Genomic DNA, 12,379 nt, shown 5'->3' with positions numbered 1-12,379 from the left:
TGTGACAATTCACCATTTCTAAGATATATGATGATCGCTGTCAAGGAAAAGTGGATTTTTTTGCCGTCTGTCGTATCACTCCGCAAGTAGTCCGGTAACTTATCAACCCCAGAGGGCTCGGTTGCTAAGCGACGTCAACATCTTTGGCAGACTATTTCTCTGCTGATCAACACTACGAATGCTGGTAAAAAATAAATTGTAAAAAGACACACCGTGTGAAGTTACTTTTTTCCTTTTGGCAAGCAGCCATGTAATAAGCGGGATAATGTTCAGAACGTTTTCCCGATAATGACCGGCGTTCTATACATTATCCCTTACCAGACCAGATGGCCAGAGACTTGAGACTTGACTTGGACCTGCCCCTCAAAGCCTTGAGCCTCGACTTGGACTTCCAACAAACGACTTGTGAACATCTCTGAGTCCCAGTCATAAACGCCCTGGACCCCTTGCAGCTCAGAGGTGTAGGAGGCCGTCAACGCGGTACCATAACACCTTTAAACCCTCCCTCTCGCCCTCCCTCCCCCTCCCTGGCCTGTCTCCCTCCAGGGGCGCGGGGGCTGCGTGGAGCCCGACCACGTACCCCACGGCTGGGTGCGCGTGCACCGCCTGAGCCCCGGCCACGCCCTGAACTTCCAGTGCGACGAGGGCTACTCGCTGTCGGGCGACGCCCTGGTGGTGTGCCTGGACGGAGAGCGCTGGAGGTCCCCGTTCCCCACCTGCCAACGTAGGGGCCCTGGAGCTCCCACTGCATGCACACAGACACACACTCAGGGGATCAGACTGTCACACACACGCACGCTGACCGCAGACACAGACACACACACCCACAGGGGATCAGACTGTCACACACACGCACGCTGACACAGACACACACACACACACACACTCAGGGATCAGACTGTCACACACACACGCACGCTGAACACAGACACACACACACACACCCACAGGGGATCAAACTGTAACACACACGCACGCCAACATAGACACGCACACAAGCGTGCACACATATACACATGCACACACGCACTCACACACACACACACACGCACGCACACTTGTTGTCGTGTAACAAATTCATGTAGGCTCTGCTTATTTTGCTAGTGTTAACTTCTGTATTTTACTCTGTATGTTGTTGAGCAGGTCTTGATCAGCATTTTTATTGAGTCATTTATAGTTGGGCTGTCAATTCCAAAGTAAAACTAAATTCCAAAGTAAAAAACACCCACGCACAAACACACACACACACAGGTCCAGTGTGTTATTTCATCAGTCATTGATAATTGGTCTGTCAATGTACGATAAATCATCTCGTTAAAAAATGTCCCAAGACAAACACTACCTAGGCGTTGGCAGGCGGTCGGACGGCGGTCAAAAAACCTGCACTATCTTCCTCCCGTTGCATCAAATCCATTGCACTGGACGGTTGAGTAAGTCATTGAGTAAGGCAGCTCGAAGGGGCTGTGGCGGTTTTGCAGGCAAGGTGCATTACGGCATCGCTGAGTTTCACCACACAGACGGAGACGTCCAGAGGAAACCATCTGAGACGTACGCTAGGACCGGGGAGCTATCTCAAGGCTATCACTGTCACTGGGGCTGGGCCGGAGAGACTTTAATCGACAATGCACAAACGTTGTACACACATCGACAGGCAACAATATAAATACCGGGGATTTAATCTGTGGGTCGCGACCCTTAAGAGGCTGACATCATGGGGCCATGAGGGTCAGGATGAGATGGCCAGAATAAAAATTTGCATAAACTTTTTGCTGATTAATTTATAAAAAAAATAATAATCGTATACACCGTTTTTTTCAGTTCATTAGAAATAAAACAGTATACAGACGTGTTGTTATCGTTTCTTCCCCCACAGCTAAATCCTGCCCGACGCCCATGGGGTGGCGGCAGCCGGCCAATGGGAGCGAGGCCCAGCAGGGCTTCCACGTGGGCCAGGCGCTGCCGGTGACCTGCCCCAAGGGCCAGCAGGCCCGGGGCAGCGGCACCATCACCTGCCGCCCCGACCAGACCTGGAGCCCCATCAGCGCCGTGTGTGAAAGTAGGCAGCACACTCCTGGCCCTTTTGCTGTTTATTATCTCTGTATCATTTTTTTCATTTTTGTATTGTTTCGATTAGGTTGAATTTAGTTGTCTCCTTAATTTGATTTTTGAGTTGTTATTTTGTTTTTGGGGGGGGGGGGGTGCGGTTGCTGCATTCAAAGTGCGCCAGTGCCCCTCCCAACACAAGCTAAATTCTGCAGAACTGCAACAGCCAAAGTGCAGCTTCTTCCTGATTATTGAATGAGCTCATCGATCGATGCACTGCTGGATCAAAAGGTCACTGCGATGCAAGATGACACCTTCCCCTTTTACACAACACACACACGCACGCACACACACACACACACACACACACACACACACACACACACACACACACACACACACACACACACACACCCTATTGAAATGCAAATGAGCGCATTGCTTCAAAAGCCGGTGTCTGCTGAGTCTAGTGGCCCCATATCGTTTAAAAGATAAGACTGCATTCACTGTCCACAAGAATACAGACGCTAGGCTTCAAAGTGATAAACCGCCCCCCCTGACAAGGGGGTCCATTATCACTTTGAAGCAATCCAATTGGTCCACAGAGCTGCTTTCTGTGGTCTTCCTCACCCTCTGTCTGGGTGGAACGATCAGGGGCTATATCTCGTATCTCTCCTCCCAGTGATTGGATCACTTTACACCGATCACATGACCCAATCCCCGACGTTCAACACGAGGGCCAATCAGAGAGGACGCACGCCAGCTGTGTTGGGCACTCGCCGCATGATTGACCTGTTGTGTTTGTTTGTTTGTTTGGTTGGTTGTGTGTTTGTTTGTTTGTTCAACCTGTCTCCCCACGCACTCTTCCCAGCACGTTTCCCAATTCCCCTGGTTTGGCCGTCAACCCTGGTCTTCATCCCTCTCTCTCTCTCCTACCTGTCTCTCTCTCGCTTTCCGTCTCTCTCTCTCTCTCTCTCTCTCTCACCTCTCTCTCTCTCTCTCTCTCTCTCTCGCTCTCTCTCTCTCTCTCTCTCTCTCTCTCTCTCTCTCTCTCTCTCTCTCCTACCTGTCTCTCTCGCTTTCCGTCTCTCTCTCTCTCTCTCTCTCTCTCTCTCTCTCTCTCTCACCTCTCTCTCGCGCTCTCCGTCGCTCTCTCTCTCTCTCTTTCCCTCAATATGAGTCTGCTAGGATGTCTGGCGGGCCTCTCAGTTGGTGTGACACAGCACCCAACCCATTAGGCTCACAAAGCAGAGAGGGAGGGGGGGGGAGTGGATCTCTCTCCCTCACAAGCCACTCAGTATTTATGTCTCTCTCTCTCTCTCTCTCTCTCTCTCTCTCTCTCTCTCTCTCTTGCTCACGCTCACACTCTGTTTGATCAGAGCCAGGTTTCTGCATCAAACACTAAGGTTGTCATGTCCTGCGTCGGCCGGACTAATTATGGGATGCTCTCGGCATTGCTATGGCAACCCCTTTTGTCACGCACACTTATGCCCGCTCTAAGAAACGGTTGCCGTCCATTCGCACAATGAGGCTTGTTTGCATTCGCATTTGCATGTTATCTGTGCTTTTTCACCGACTCAATACGGGAAATACCGCAATATTGTCCAAGGGAGGACACTATTTGAACACGTCGGTTTCAGGTAACCCTGTCACAACATCCTGATGTCACCCACTGGCGTTATTGCTGATATACAGTATATGATTGTTTGACTCCTTTCACTGCCACAAATGTTGGCGTAAGGGGTAGAACCCCTTACCCCTTCCCCTTACCCCTTCAAAACAAGGGGGAGGGGTAAGGGGAAGGGGTAAGGGGTAGAAATGGGATCGGGCCTTAGACTCTGTGGACGGCAGACAAAAGGCACTCCCCTATGGAGCGTCTCCAGGAACAGGAATGGAAACTAAATGAGCATTCGACTGGAAGCAAAAGCGAAACACAAGTGTCCGAAATAGATTGTGTTCAGATCTCATCAGAACCAATGGGGGCTTGGTTCTCATACGTTTGAATACATTATAGTGCATCACATTAGACTGGACTAGAGTATGCTGACCGTCATCCCTTAACCGGTTCGGTGGAGCCACGAGGCAGGTGGTGTTAACACGCGTTGGGACCCCCTCCACAGGGGTTTCCTGCGGCCCCCCTCTCCACGTGGCCCACGGGGTGGTGCGGGGCGCGGTCTTCCAGTTCGGCGACGTGGCGGCGTACTCGTGCTTTAGCGGCTACGCCATGGAGGGCGTCGGAAGGAGCCGGTGTCTGGAGAACGGCACCTGGACCGCCCCGCCCACGTGCCGAGGTAGCGCTCCCGGCTGAGCTCGTCCACCCACCCCCCCCCCCCCCCCCCCCCCCCCCCCGGCCATCCGTCCGGCCGTCCGTCTCCGCACAGCTTTCTCATACGCTTGATGGTTAGAGGAGACGCACCGCCGCCGCGTGCTGACCCCTCCCCCCCTCGCTCTGAGCACTCGTTATGGCCGTGGTCCGTTGGTGTACCAGGGCACGGTACCAGGGCCTGGTCTCTGATTGGTTCTGGTGTGCCCCGGGGCGCCAACAGAGCAGAGTCCTGATTGGTGTGACGGGCGACGGCTGTCACGCCCTCTGGGGAACGGGTCGACTCTAGTTTCTGTTTCTGTTTCTCTGTGGCGGGCCCCCCGGCTTAAGGGGTCTGGAGGAGTCGAGGCCGAGGCGGGTTTCACAGCACGGCGTCTTGAGTGGGATTGTTTATGGGATGGTGAATAAAGTTTGCTCTGATCGGATGCCAACTAACACTAACCTTTAAGGATGTACAACTAATCACTAGTGTTCTTAACCTCTGCTCTGCGCCCTAGCTTCCTTGCCTGCTAACGTGTCTTTCCTGCTATTCCTCATGCTTCAAACCAAAGGGCAGTTTTTCGCGCAACTACTTTGGTTCCTCCTACATAAGCCATGCAAAACATGCAACCGTGTCGTGACCAAGCAATAATAACAATGGAGCTGAAAGAAAACGTGTTCCGCATATATTCAAAACACTCAAAGCCTGTGTGCCAAGCCCTGCTTATTGTTGACACTAACATCTCTGTGCATCCACCCCAAACGCCTGCTTCCATGGGGGTCTGCACATACGCACACTAACCACCTTACCAACTCAGGGCTTTGGGGATGTGGTCATCGTTAGCCCTTAATGTGGGGGTACAGCTCTGTACTGTGTTTCTCATCCCCAGTCGACAGACCTCATCAGTTCGCCAAAGGGAAATCAGCAGTGACCACAAAATTTCATTGAATTGATAGCGAAAGATAAAGTTCTCGAGAACTAATAGTCCTGATCGGCCTAAAGCGGAACTGGCTCGTATTGCGGCAGACGAAGTCAAACCATTTCTAACTAATGCCATGAAAATTATGGCTTGTAAACCTCACCTACAGTACAATGCTCTTTTCTATAAAACGTTACTTTGGATTATTTTCATAGCTCAGCCTCTCATCGATGAGGTCTTCAATCGTATTAGTTTCAAATAAGTCCAAAAAACAGCCAAGGGTCTGCTCCGCTTACTACTTCCACTTGTTTTCAGTGCTCTGGATCTGGAAGTAGGACCAGTATATCCAGTGCCGGAAATGCCTTCTCTATTTGTTCTGGCTGAGCCAGGCTCACAATAAGAGTGGAAAGGGGAGAGTCCCATGCTGGCGACGTGACCAAAAAAATAAAGAATTCCTTATTTACCTACAGAGATCGGCCGTTTGACATACATAGGTGTTTCGGGCAGAAAAGCAGCATCATTTTCCCATCAGTGAAAACGCCAAGCATTCTAATGGGACGCAGGCTAACTCAAGCTTGTGGTTTTAAGGAGTGAACATGCTCTCACTGTCTTCAAACCTGCATTTACCCCACGCAAGAACATCTTGAATGGGTATCAAGATAAGGTCCTGAAACAGAATTAAAGTCACTTTAAAAGCATACAACATGCGTGCGGCTCGGCTAGCTAACTAATGTCCAGCCTTGGCTAGGTGGGGGGTGTTTCTCAGAGTAGGGGGCTGTTTTGGGGTTTCCTCAGGGGAGTGCGTCGTCGGACTGTGCCCCTGTTTGATAGGCGCATGGCACCGTGGCTCTGGCGAGGCTCGCATTACTGACTGCATGGCTGGTCTGCAGGGTGGGGGGGGGGGGGGGGGGGGTGTAATAGCAACGCCCAGAGAGACATCCGCCGCCCCGGACTAATCTGCTTTTGTTTTCCCTCATACTGTTTCAAGACGTTTGTGTGTCTTCTCCCGCACGCGGGGTCGAGGGACAGTGGGAGACACTGGGCCATTTCAGAACGTCAAAAGTGGACCGATCCACTTCCTTTACTTTACATTGCCTTTACTTTGACTTTACCTCAGTACCGTACCGCGTGGGAAAGAGCTCATGTATCCCTACTGACTATGCGTGTGCATGCTTGTGTGTGTGTGTGTGTGTGTGTGTGTGTGTGTGTGTGTGTGTGTGTGTGTGTGCGCGCGCGCGTGTGTGTGTGTGTGTGTGTGTGTGTGTGTGTGTGTGTGTGTGTGTGTGTGTGTGTGTGTGTGTGTGTGTGTGTGTGTGTGTGTGTGTGTGTGTGTGTGTGTGTGTGTGTGTGTGTGTGTGTGTGTGTGTGTGCGCGTGCGTGCGCATGTGTGTGTTCGTCTCCCCCCCATCAGCTGTGTGCTGGCTACAGTGCCAGAACGGCGGTGCCTGCCAGCGACCCAACACGTGCGCGTGTCCCGAGGGCTGGATGGGCCGGTTCTGCGAGGAGCGTGAGTCCCTTACTGTCGCACCGAAACAGACGCTTTCCTAAAACAACACGATAACAGCAACCACGACGCAACACTTGATGTAGCTGAGGATCCCCGCAAACCAAACACAAGCAGAGCTCTGTGGGTGGAGGTAGTTTCCCATCCCTAGTCGACAGACCACATCCGTTCGCTAAAGGGAAAACAAGTGGCCACAGAATTCTGTTGAATTGTCAGTGAAAGATGAAGTTCTCGAGAACTAATAGTCAGGAGCGGCCTGACGCTAAATCGGCCCGTGTCGAGGCAGACGGGGGGGGTCAAGCCTTTTCTAAGTAATTACACCAAAGTGACAGCTTGTAAACCTCACCTACAGTACGGATGGATGACATTCTTTTTTTATCAAACGTTGCTTTGGATTACAGCGGCGTCATGAGCAGTGGTGATTCATGGTTCGTAGTATCAGCTCCGTAACCCTGGTGCCCTCTCTCCTCTCTCCCTCGTCAGCCATCTGCATCTTGCCCTGTCTGAACGGGGGCCGCTGCAAGGCTCCCTACCAGTGCTCCTGTCCCCACGGGTGGACCGGCACTCGGTGCCACACCGGTGAGTATGGGTGTGTTAGTGTGTGTGTGTGTGTGTGTGTGTGTGTGTGTGCGCGGTGCACACACACACACACACACACACACACACACACACACACACACACACACACACACACACACACACACACACACACACACACACACACACACACACACACAGAGAGAGAGTAGATGGTGACGTAGGATTCATAACAGCTCTGGTGGCATCAGTTTCCGTATCGCTGACTCAACTGTCTGCACGTACACAGGGGGGGCGGGGGGGGGGGGGCAGCCCTTAAGGGCCCTGAGGATGAGTAACCACCTCATACTGTGAATTCATACATGCTAAATAATACACGGCAGCCCCTTGATGTTTGCACTTATAACATCTACCTCTGCTTTACATTTACATTTAGGGCAATTTAGCAGACGCTTTTATCCAAAGCGACTCACAATAAGTACATTTGTCAGAAGAAAGAGAAACAATATATTGCTGTCGGTACAGTAAGGTTATTCATATAGAAATAGGTGCAAAGCATTTACAATTGCAATGTTAACCCAGTCCCCGTTTAAAACCAGCTAGCTAGGATACTTAACGCTATGCTGAAAAAATGCAGATGAAAAACTAGGGAAATATGCAAGGGCTTACTTCCCTGTCATTGGACACCCTAAACCATCCCCGCTGGCATGAAGACTTATTTCTTATATGTAAACATTTTAAATGTAATGATCAGCATGACTGTAAGAACGTTTTCGCAGTAAAGTTGGTAATTATTGTAAAGGTGATTTCCTTATAATAGTTGACTTGGAAAGACAAACTGAATAACTAGTATCTGATTAAACAATGAAGCCGTATCCAACCTAAACCGTTAACCTCTCTGATTAGAGTTGATCTCATTTATCGGCACAGTACAGACTTGCCAGTATCGACAATGGAGTTGATTTCACAACATTGTAGTGTGGAGAAGTTAACCTTATCAACATTGTTTGGTTCAGCTGCTGAGGAAGTCGACTTAGTTGTGAATGTTCATCAAATCACATGACCACATACTGTACACCACCATTCTCCTTTTGACCTATCGAGTGCCTCACTGTTATGTCCTCGATCACGTCCCCTACTCAGAGCTCTGTCTACTACTGAAGTTTTAATCACTGACGAGGTCAAAGGACCAGACCAGTATTTGTTCAGTCATTGTTTAAACATGAAGGCAAGGCAAGGCAATTTTATTTATTTAGCACTTTTCATAAACGAGGCAGACTCAAAGTGCTTAGAAACATAGTCATACAATAAAATGAAATCTTAAAATAAAATAGATAAAGCCTAAAAAAATGTTTTATCCTCGATTAGATCACGTATCCACTGAGCTCCCTGACCCCCGGTTTATTCCGTTAGCACACAAACCCACATTGAGTCCCCCGTCTTCCAGACTCCTTCCAGACTCCTCTCTGAGCAGTGTGACCGTGTTGTTCCGTCCACAGCGGTGTGCGCCGCGCCCTGTCTGAACGGAGGGCGATGCATACGGCCAAACCGATGCCACTGCAGCCAGGGCTGGAGCGGGCACGACTGTTCGAGGTGACGCCGGAGCACACACACACACACACACACTAAACGCATGCGCACGCTCATGTTTGCAATACACACAAAGGTGAAAGTCTCATAAACAAGTGAGGTTATCGCACGGTATCTTGATTTCTTTAGTGGACTTTCAACCCTTCCTTGGTTAGAGCGTTATACAGCATTCCTCCGGTACCCACTGTTCCCGTCACTGCTAGTTACCCGCTAACTAAGTCAGGAGACAATGGCCAGGAGTTGCTCCCAATGCATGTCTCGGGGACAAGAACACGCTTAGCATAAAACATTATGTCCTGCGGTATGGAAATCCGCAGTAGTTTGTGGATATGTACTGACTAATGCCTCATGAGTCAAGTTTTGGTAATGCTCATCCCATTCCCTCGCTCTGCAGGAAGAGGAGATCAAGCTACTATCCTTTCTGAAGAGGCCGCCGGGCTCCACATAAGCTGTTCAGTCAAGGGGAATTCTTTTGTATAATTTTCGCAATTGGAAGCCATTCATGTTCATCACCGGAGGAAGTAAAGCAACGGCTATTTGTAAATTAAAACTGTATTTTTCATATAGAAAAACAGTGCTTAAAACATATGCTGCTATTATAGATGTGTAAAAACTATTTGATGTGATTGTCCAATGTATATGTGTAAACTATTCATTTTTATAAAAGCGTAAAATGCCATTCAATAAATAGTTTCCTTCAATAGTTCAAATCAAACATGGCACTGAATGATTAAAAAAGGTAAGTAGCAATTCAAATGAACACTAGGTATTCAAGGTGTATTCAATACTGGACCACAAAACCCCGGCACACAATGTTAGTTGTCTTTATTCATTCCACCAACAAAACAAATAAACAGCAAATGTGTGATATATCCATATATATAAAAAAGGTAAAATTTGAAGTCCCAAGCACAGATTGGATAATTGTTCAACTATTGCTAGCGGAATAATGACAACATGATGGCGGCCTGTATTGCAGACGTTTCACCGGGGGGCAGGGGTCTTGACGGTTGGTGAGGAGGTGGGTGTTCGTGCTCGGACGGGGAAAGAAGTGGTGGTTCCTCCAAGGTTGGGTGGTCCTTTCACCGCATAGCAACCACCTTCTGCTCCAGGAGGATGTGATTCGCCCCGGCAAAGTTATCGATCTGAAAAAAGAAAAGTAAAAGAGCAGTGAATTGTCTGTTTCACTAATGGCGGACACACGAGTCACACCACCAGGTGGACGGGTATGGAAAATAATAGGTAAACCAGGGAGGGTGTGGTCTAAAGCATTCCAGTCCAAGTGCCATCGGGGCTCGGCTCCTTAAATAACAAATTCTTACCTTCTCGCCATTTTTGAAGAAAAGGAAGGTAGGCATGCAGTTCACTTCATAATGTGCGGCAACATCCTGTAGGCACAGAGGGGGCATAAAGACTAGTTACATATCTTAAAAACATGTGCGAGCTGATTAAATCTTGCCCTTTCAGGTTAGACAGCAATGGAGACTTTCCCTCAGTTACTCATCGAGTATACTAAAAACACCATCAATGAGGACCTACCGCAGCCTCGTCCACATCCACCTTGAGGAAGACCACGTTGCGGTTTTCTGGCAGGGCTGCCATGGCCTGCCAGACAAAGATGATTAAAAAAAAGTAAATTTTTGAGAGTGATGGACGACATCGGGACTAGACCGCCTGCCAGGCAAATCATACATCCAAACAGCAGCAGAGAATACGTCAAGTGTCAGTCAAGTCAGTTTGGTATAAGAAAATTGTACAAATAAATCAGTTATTTGAGAATAAGATTGAATGAAGCCTTACAATTTGGTCTTCCCACTTAGAACCCCGTATCAAAATGGATGTACTAGTCACAATGTTGTGGGATCATTACTTACCACGAATTTGGGGCCAATTACTTTACAGGGGCCGCACCATGAGGCTGTGAAATCCACCACCACCAAGTTGTCGCCAGCTTCTGCCAGGGCAGCCTGGAATTCTTCCTGAATAAACGTCAGAATTTACTCGTTAGTCATTACTGGAACTCATCCTATCGGAGCAACCTCAAACTTGGAGTTCACCAACTTGCTTAGTACAGAAGTCTGCGCTTTACATTAAGACGACTTAGCTCACAAGTTGCCAAATGAAAGCAGGGAGTGTTAGCGGCGTTTGCGTAGAATGAATGTAAAATAAAACCCATAAGCTTATTTTCACCAACCCCTCTCCCCCCTATGAAAAACTTAAATCGGGGTCTAAAGAACCCATAGACTCATTGTCGAGCTCAGAGAAAATGGTTGGTGTTTAGCCATCTTGTACACTTGGCTAACATACATTGAGCACAGCCATGTATGGGTAATACAGAGCCTGTAATGGATAATAAAAAGTTACCACCCACGGATTATGTACTTGGTTGTTATTAAGTACTCATACCATCATCTTTGATACAGCTATTGACAAGATGGTTCAATTTCGTTCACACAATCGTGGTTCGCTTTGTATAAAACACAAAACCATGCATGGACCTCAACACTCTCCCGTGTGCCTAGCTAGGGCAAGGGCGGGCTGTCAACATGCATCCCTCAGCATAGACGAAAAACAATAAGTTGTAGAAAATAACACGTGTATTACTTTACTGTACGCCCGATCAGATATAACCCCATTGATAAAAACACCCTGACCAGCTGGATCACAGCCCAACATGATTTAGCTCAACATTGGGATGATCGCGCCGGTCCTAGCATTGAACCGAAGTGGATTTCGAAATGAACGACTTGGATGTTTTCCGTCGATGGGTCATCGCTGAACAAAGGTAACGTTAGATAAAAGGCTGCATTTTCTAATTCAGATTAATTGTATAACCCGTGTCGTGGGTCATATTTGGGACGGTAACCGTACGCCGCGTGTACGGTTTCTCCGTCTGCCATAAAGCAAAACCCCGACATTAGTCACGAAAAGGCTGTGCAGCTACTTGCATATAGAAAATGCATTTGTTATTACTTCACTGCTAACTAAACAAAAATACATACCATGTCTTCAATATTGCGAACCATGATGAACAGCTAACGGATCCTTCGGGTGATACAAAACAACGGACGTTACGGTCTATACTTGAATGAAAGGTTAGCGCTCTGCCGCGGATCTTTATCACGGCGCCTGCTCGGACCTCCCCTTACCGGAAGACAGGGGTGCAGCTGCAATAAGGAATACAGCGTTTCCAGGACATTCTACTAATCTATTTCTGTTGGATATTTAAAAAAAAATCGCATTTGCAGCGGGTTCCATTTTTTAAATCTTCAACTTTATTAATCAAAACCATGTCCGAAAAATAAAATATTGTTTTATAAAGAAATTATGAAAAAGAATAGTATGTCTTTGCCATTATAAAAGCTACCATATATGTTGGCATCAAGTATATGCTGCATTTTATTTAAGTCGACTCAGAGGATAATTCCTGAGTCACAATGACTAGACAAAATCCTTCGGTCCTGGTGAATAGTTGAATGAAAG

The 12,379-nt window shown here is 48.2% G+C and overlaps 2 protein-coding genes across 3 annotated transcripts in view; one reads left to right on the top strand and one right to left on the bottom strand.

Annotated features, from left to right (window-relative positions):
* LOC132445670 (sushi, von Willebrand factor type A, EGF and pentraxin domain-containing protein 1-like) overlaps window positions 1–9,876 on the top strand; it is a 12,137-nt gene extending 2,261 nt beyond the window's left edge. Inside the window, exons 3-9 of one of the 2 annotated variants that reach the window (XM_060035783.1) lie at window positions 547–724; window positions 1,874–2,056; window positions 4,164–4,334; window positions 6,677–6,772; window positions 7,253–7,348; window positions 8,806–8,899; window positions 9,291–9,876. In XM_060035783.1, coding sequence (XP_059891766.1) covers window positions 547–724; window positions 1,874–2,056; window positions 4,164–4,334; window positions 6,677–6,772; window positions 7,253–7,348; window positions 8,806–8,899; window positions 9,291–9,321 — 849 coding nt within the window. In that variant the 3' untranslated portion in view covers window positions 9,322–9,876. The remainder of the gene's footprint in view (window positions 1–546; window positions 725–1,873; window positions 2,057–4,163; window positions 4,335–6,676; window positions 6,773–7,252; window positions 7,349–8,805; window positions 8,900–9,290) is intronic. The other variant, XM_060035784.1, reaches the window with a different exon arrangement.
* txn (thioredoxin) lies at window positions 9,707–12,058 on the bottom strand. Its single transcript, XM_060035787.1, has 5 exons — window positions 11,899–12,058; window positions 10,771–10,875; window positions 10,436–10,501; window positions 10,219–10,284; window positions 9,707–10,041 (listed from the first exon to the last, which is right to left on the bottom strand). The coding sequence occupies exons 1-5, from the start codon at window positions 11,920–11,922 to the stop codon at window positions 9,979–9,981; spliced, it is 324 nt and encodes a 107-aa protein (XP_059891770.1). The 5' UTR covers window positions 11,923–12,058; the 3' UTR covers window positions 9,707–9,978.
* Window positions 12,059–12,379: the final 321 nt, after the last annotated feature.

This window comes from Gadus macrocephalus, chromosome 17, assembly GCF_031168955.1.
Source record: "Gadus macrocephalus chromosome 17, ASM3116895v1".
Classification (NCBI taxonomy): Eukaryota; Metazoa; Chordata; class Actinopteri; order Gadiformes; family Gadidae; genus Gadus; species Gadus macrocephalus.
The sequence above is the reverse complement of the archived record's forward strand: the minus strand, read 5'-3'. Positions and strand labels throughout refer to the sequence as shown.

Excerpts from the sequence above, each read along its gene's own strand:
- txn (XM_060035787.1), bottom strand. The coding sequence starts at position 11,922 with ATGGTTCGCAATATTGAAGACATG. Across the intron at positions 10,876-11,898 it reads TTCGCAATATTGAAGACATG|GAAGAATTCCAGGCTGCCCT; the intron begins GTATGTATTTTT and ends ACGTTTATTCAG. Across the intron at positions 10,502-10,770 it reads TAATTGGCCCCAAATTCGTG|GCCATGGCAGCCCTGCCAGA; the intron begins GTAAGTAATGAT and ends TTTGTCTGGCAG.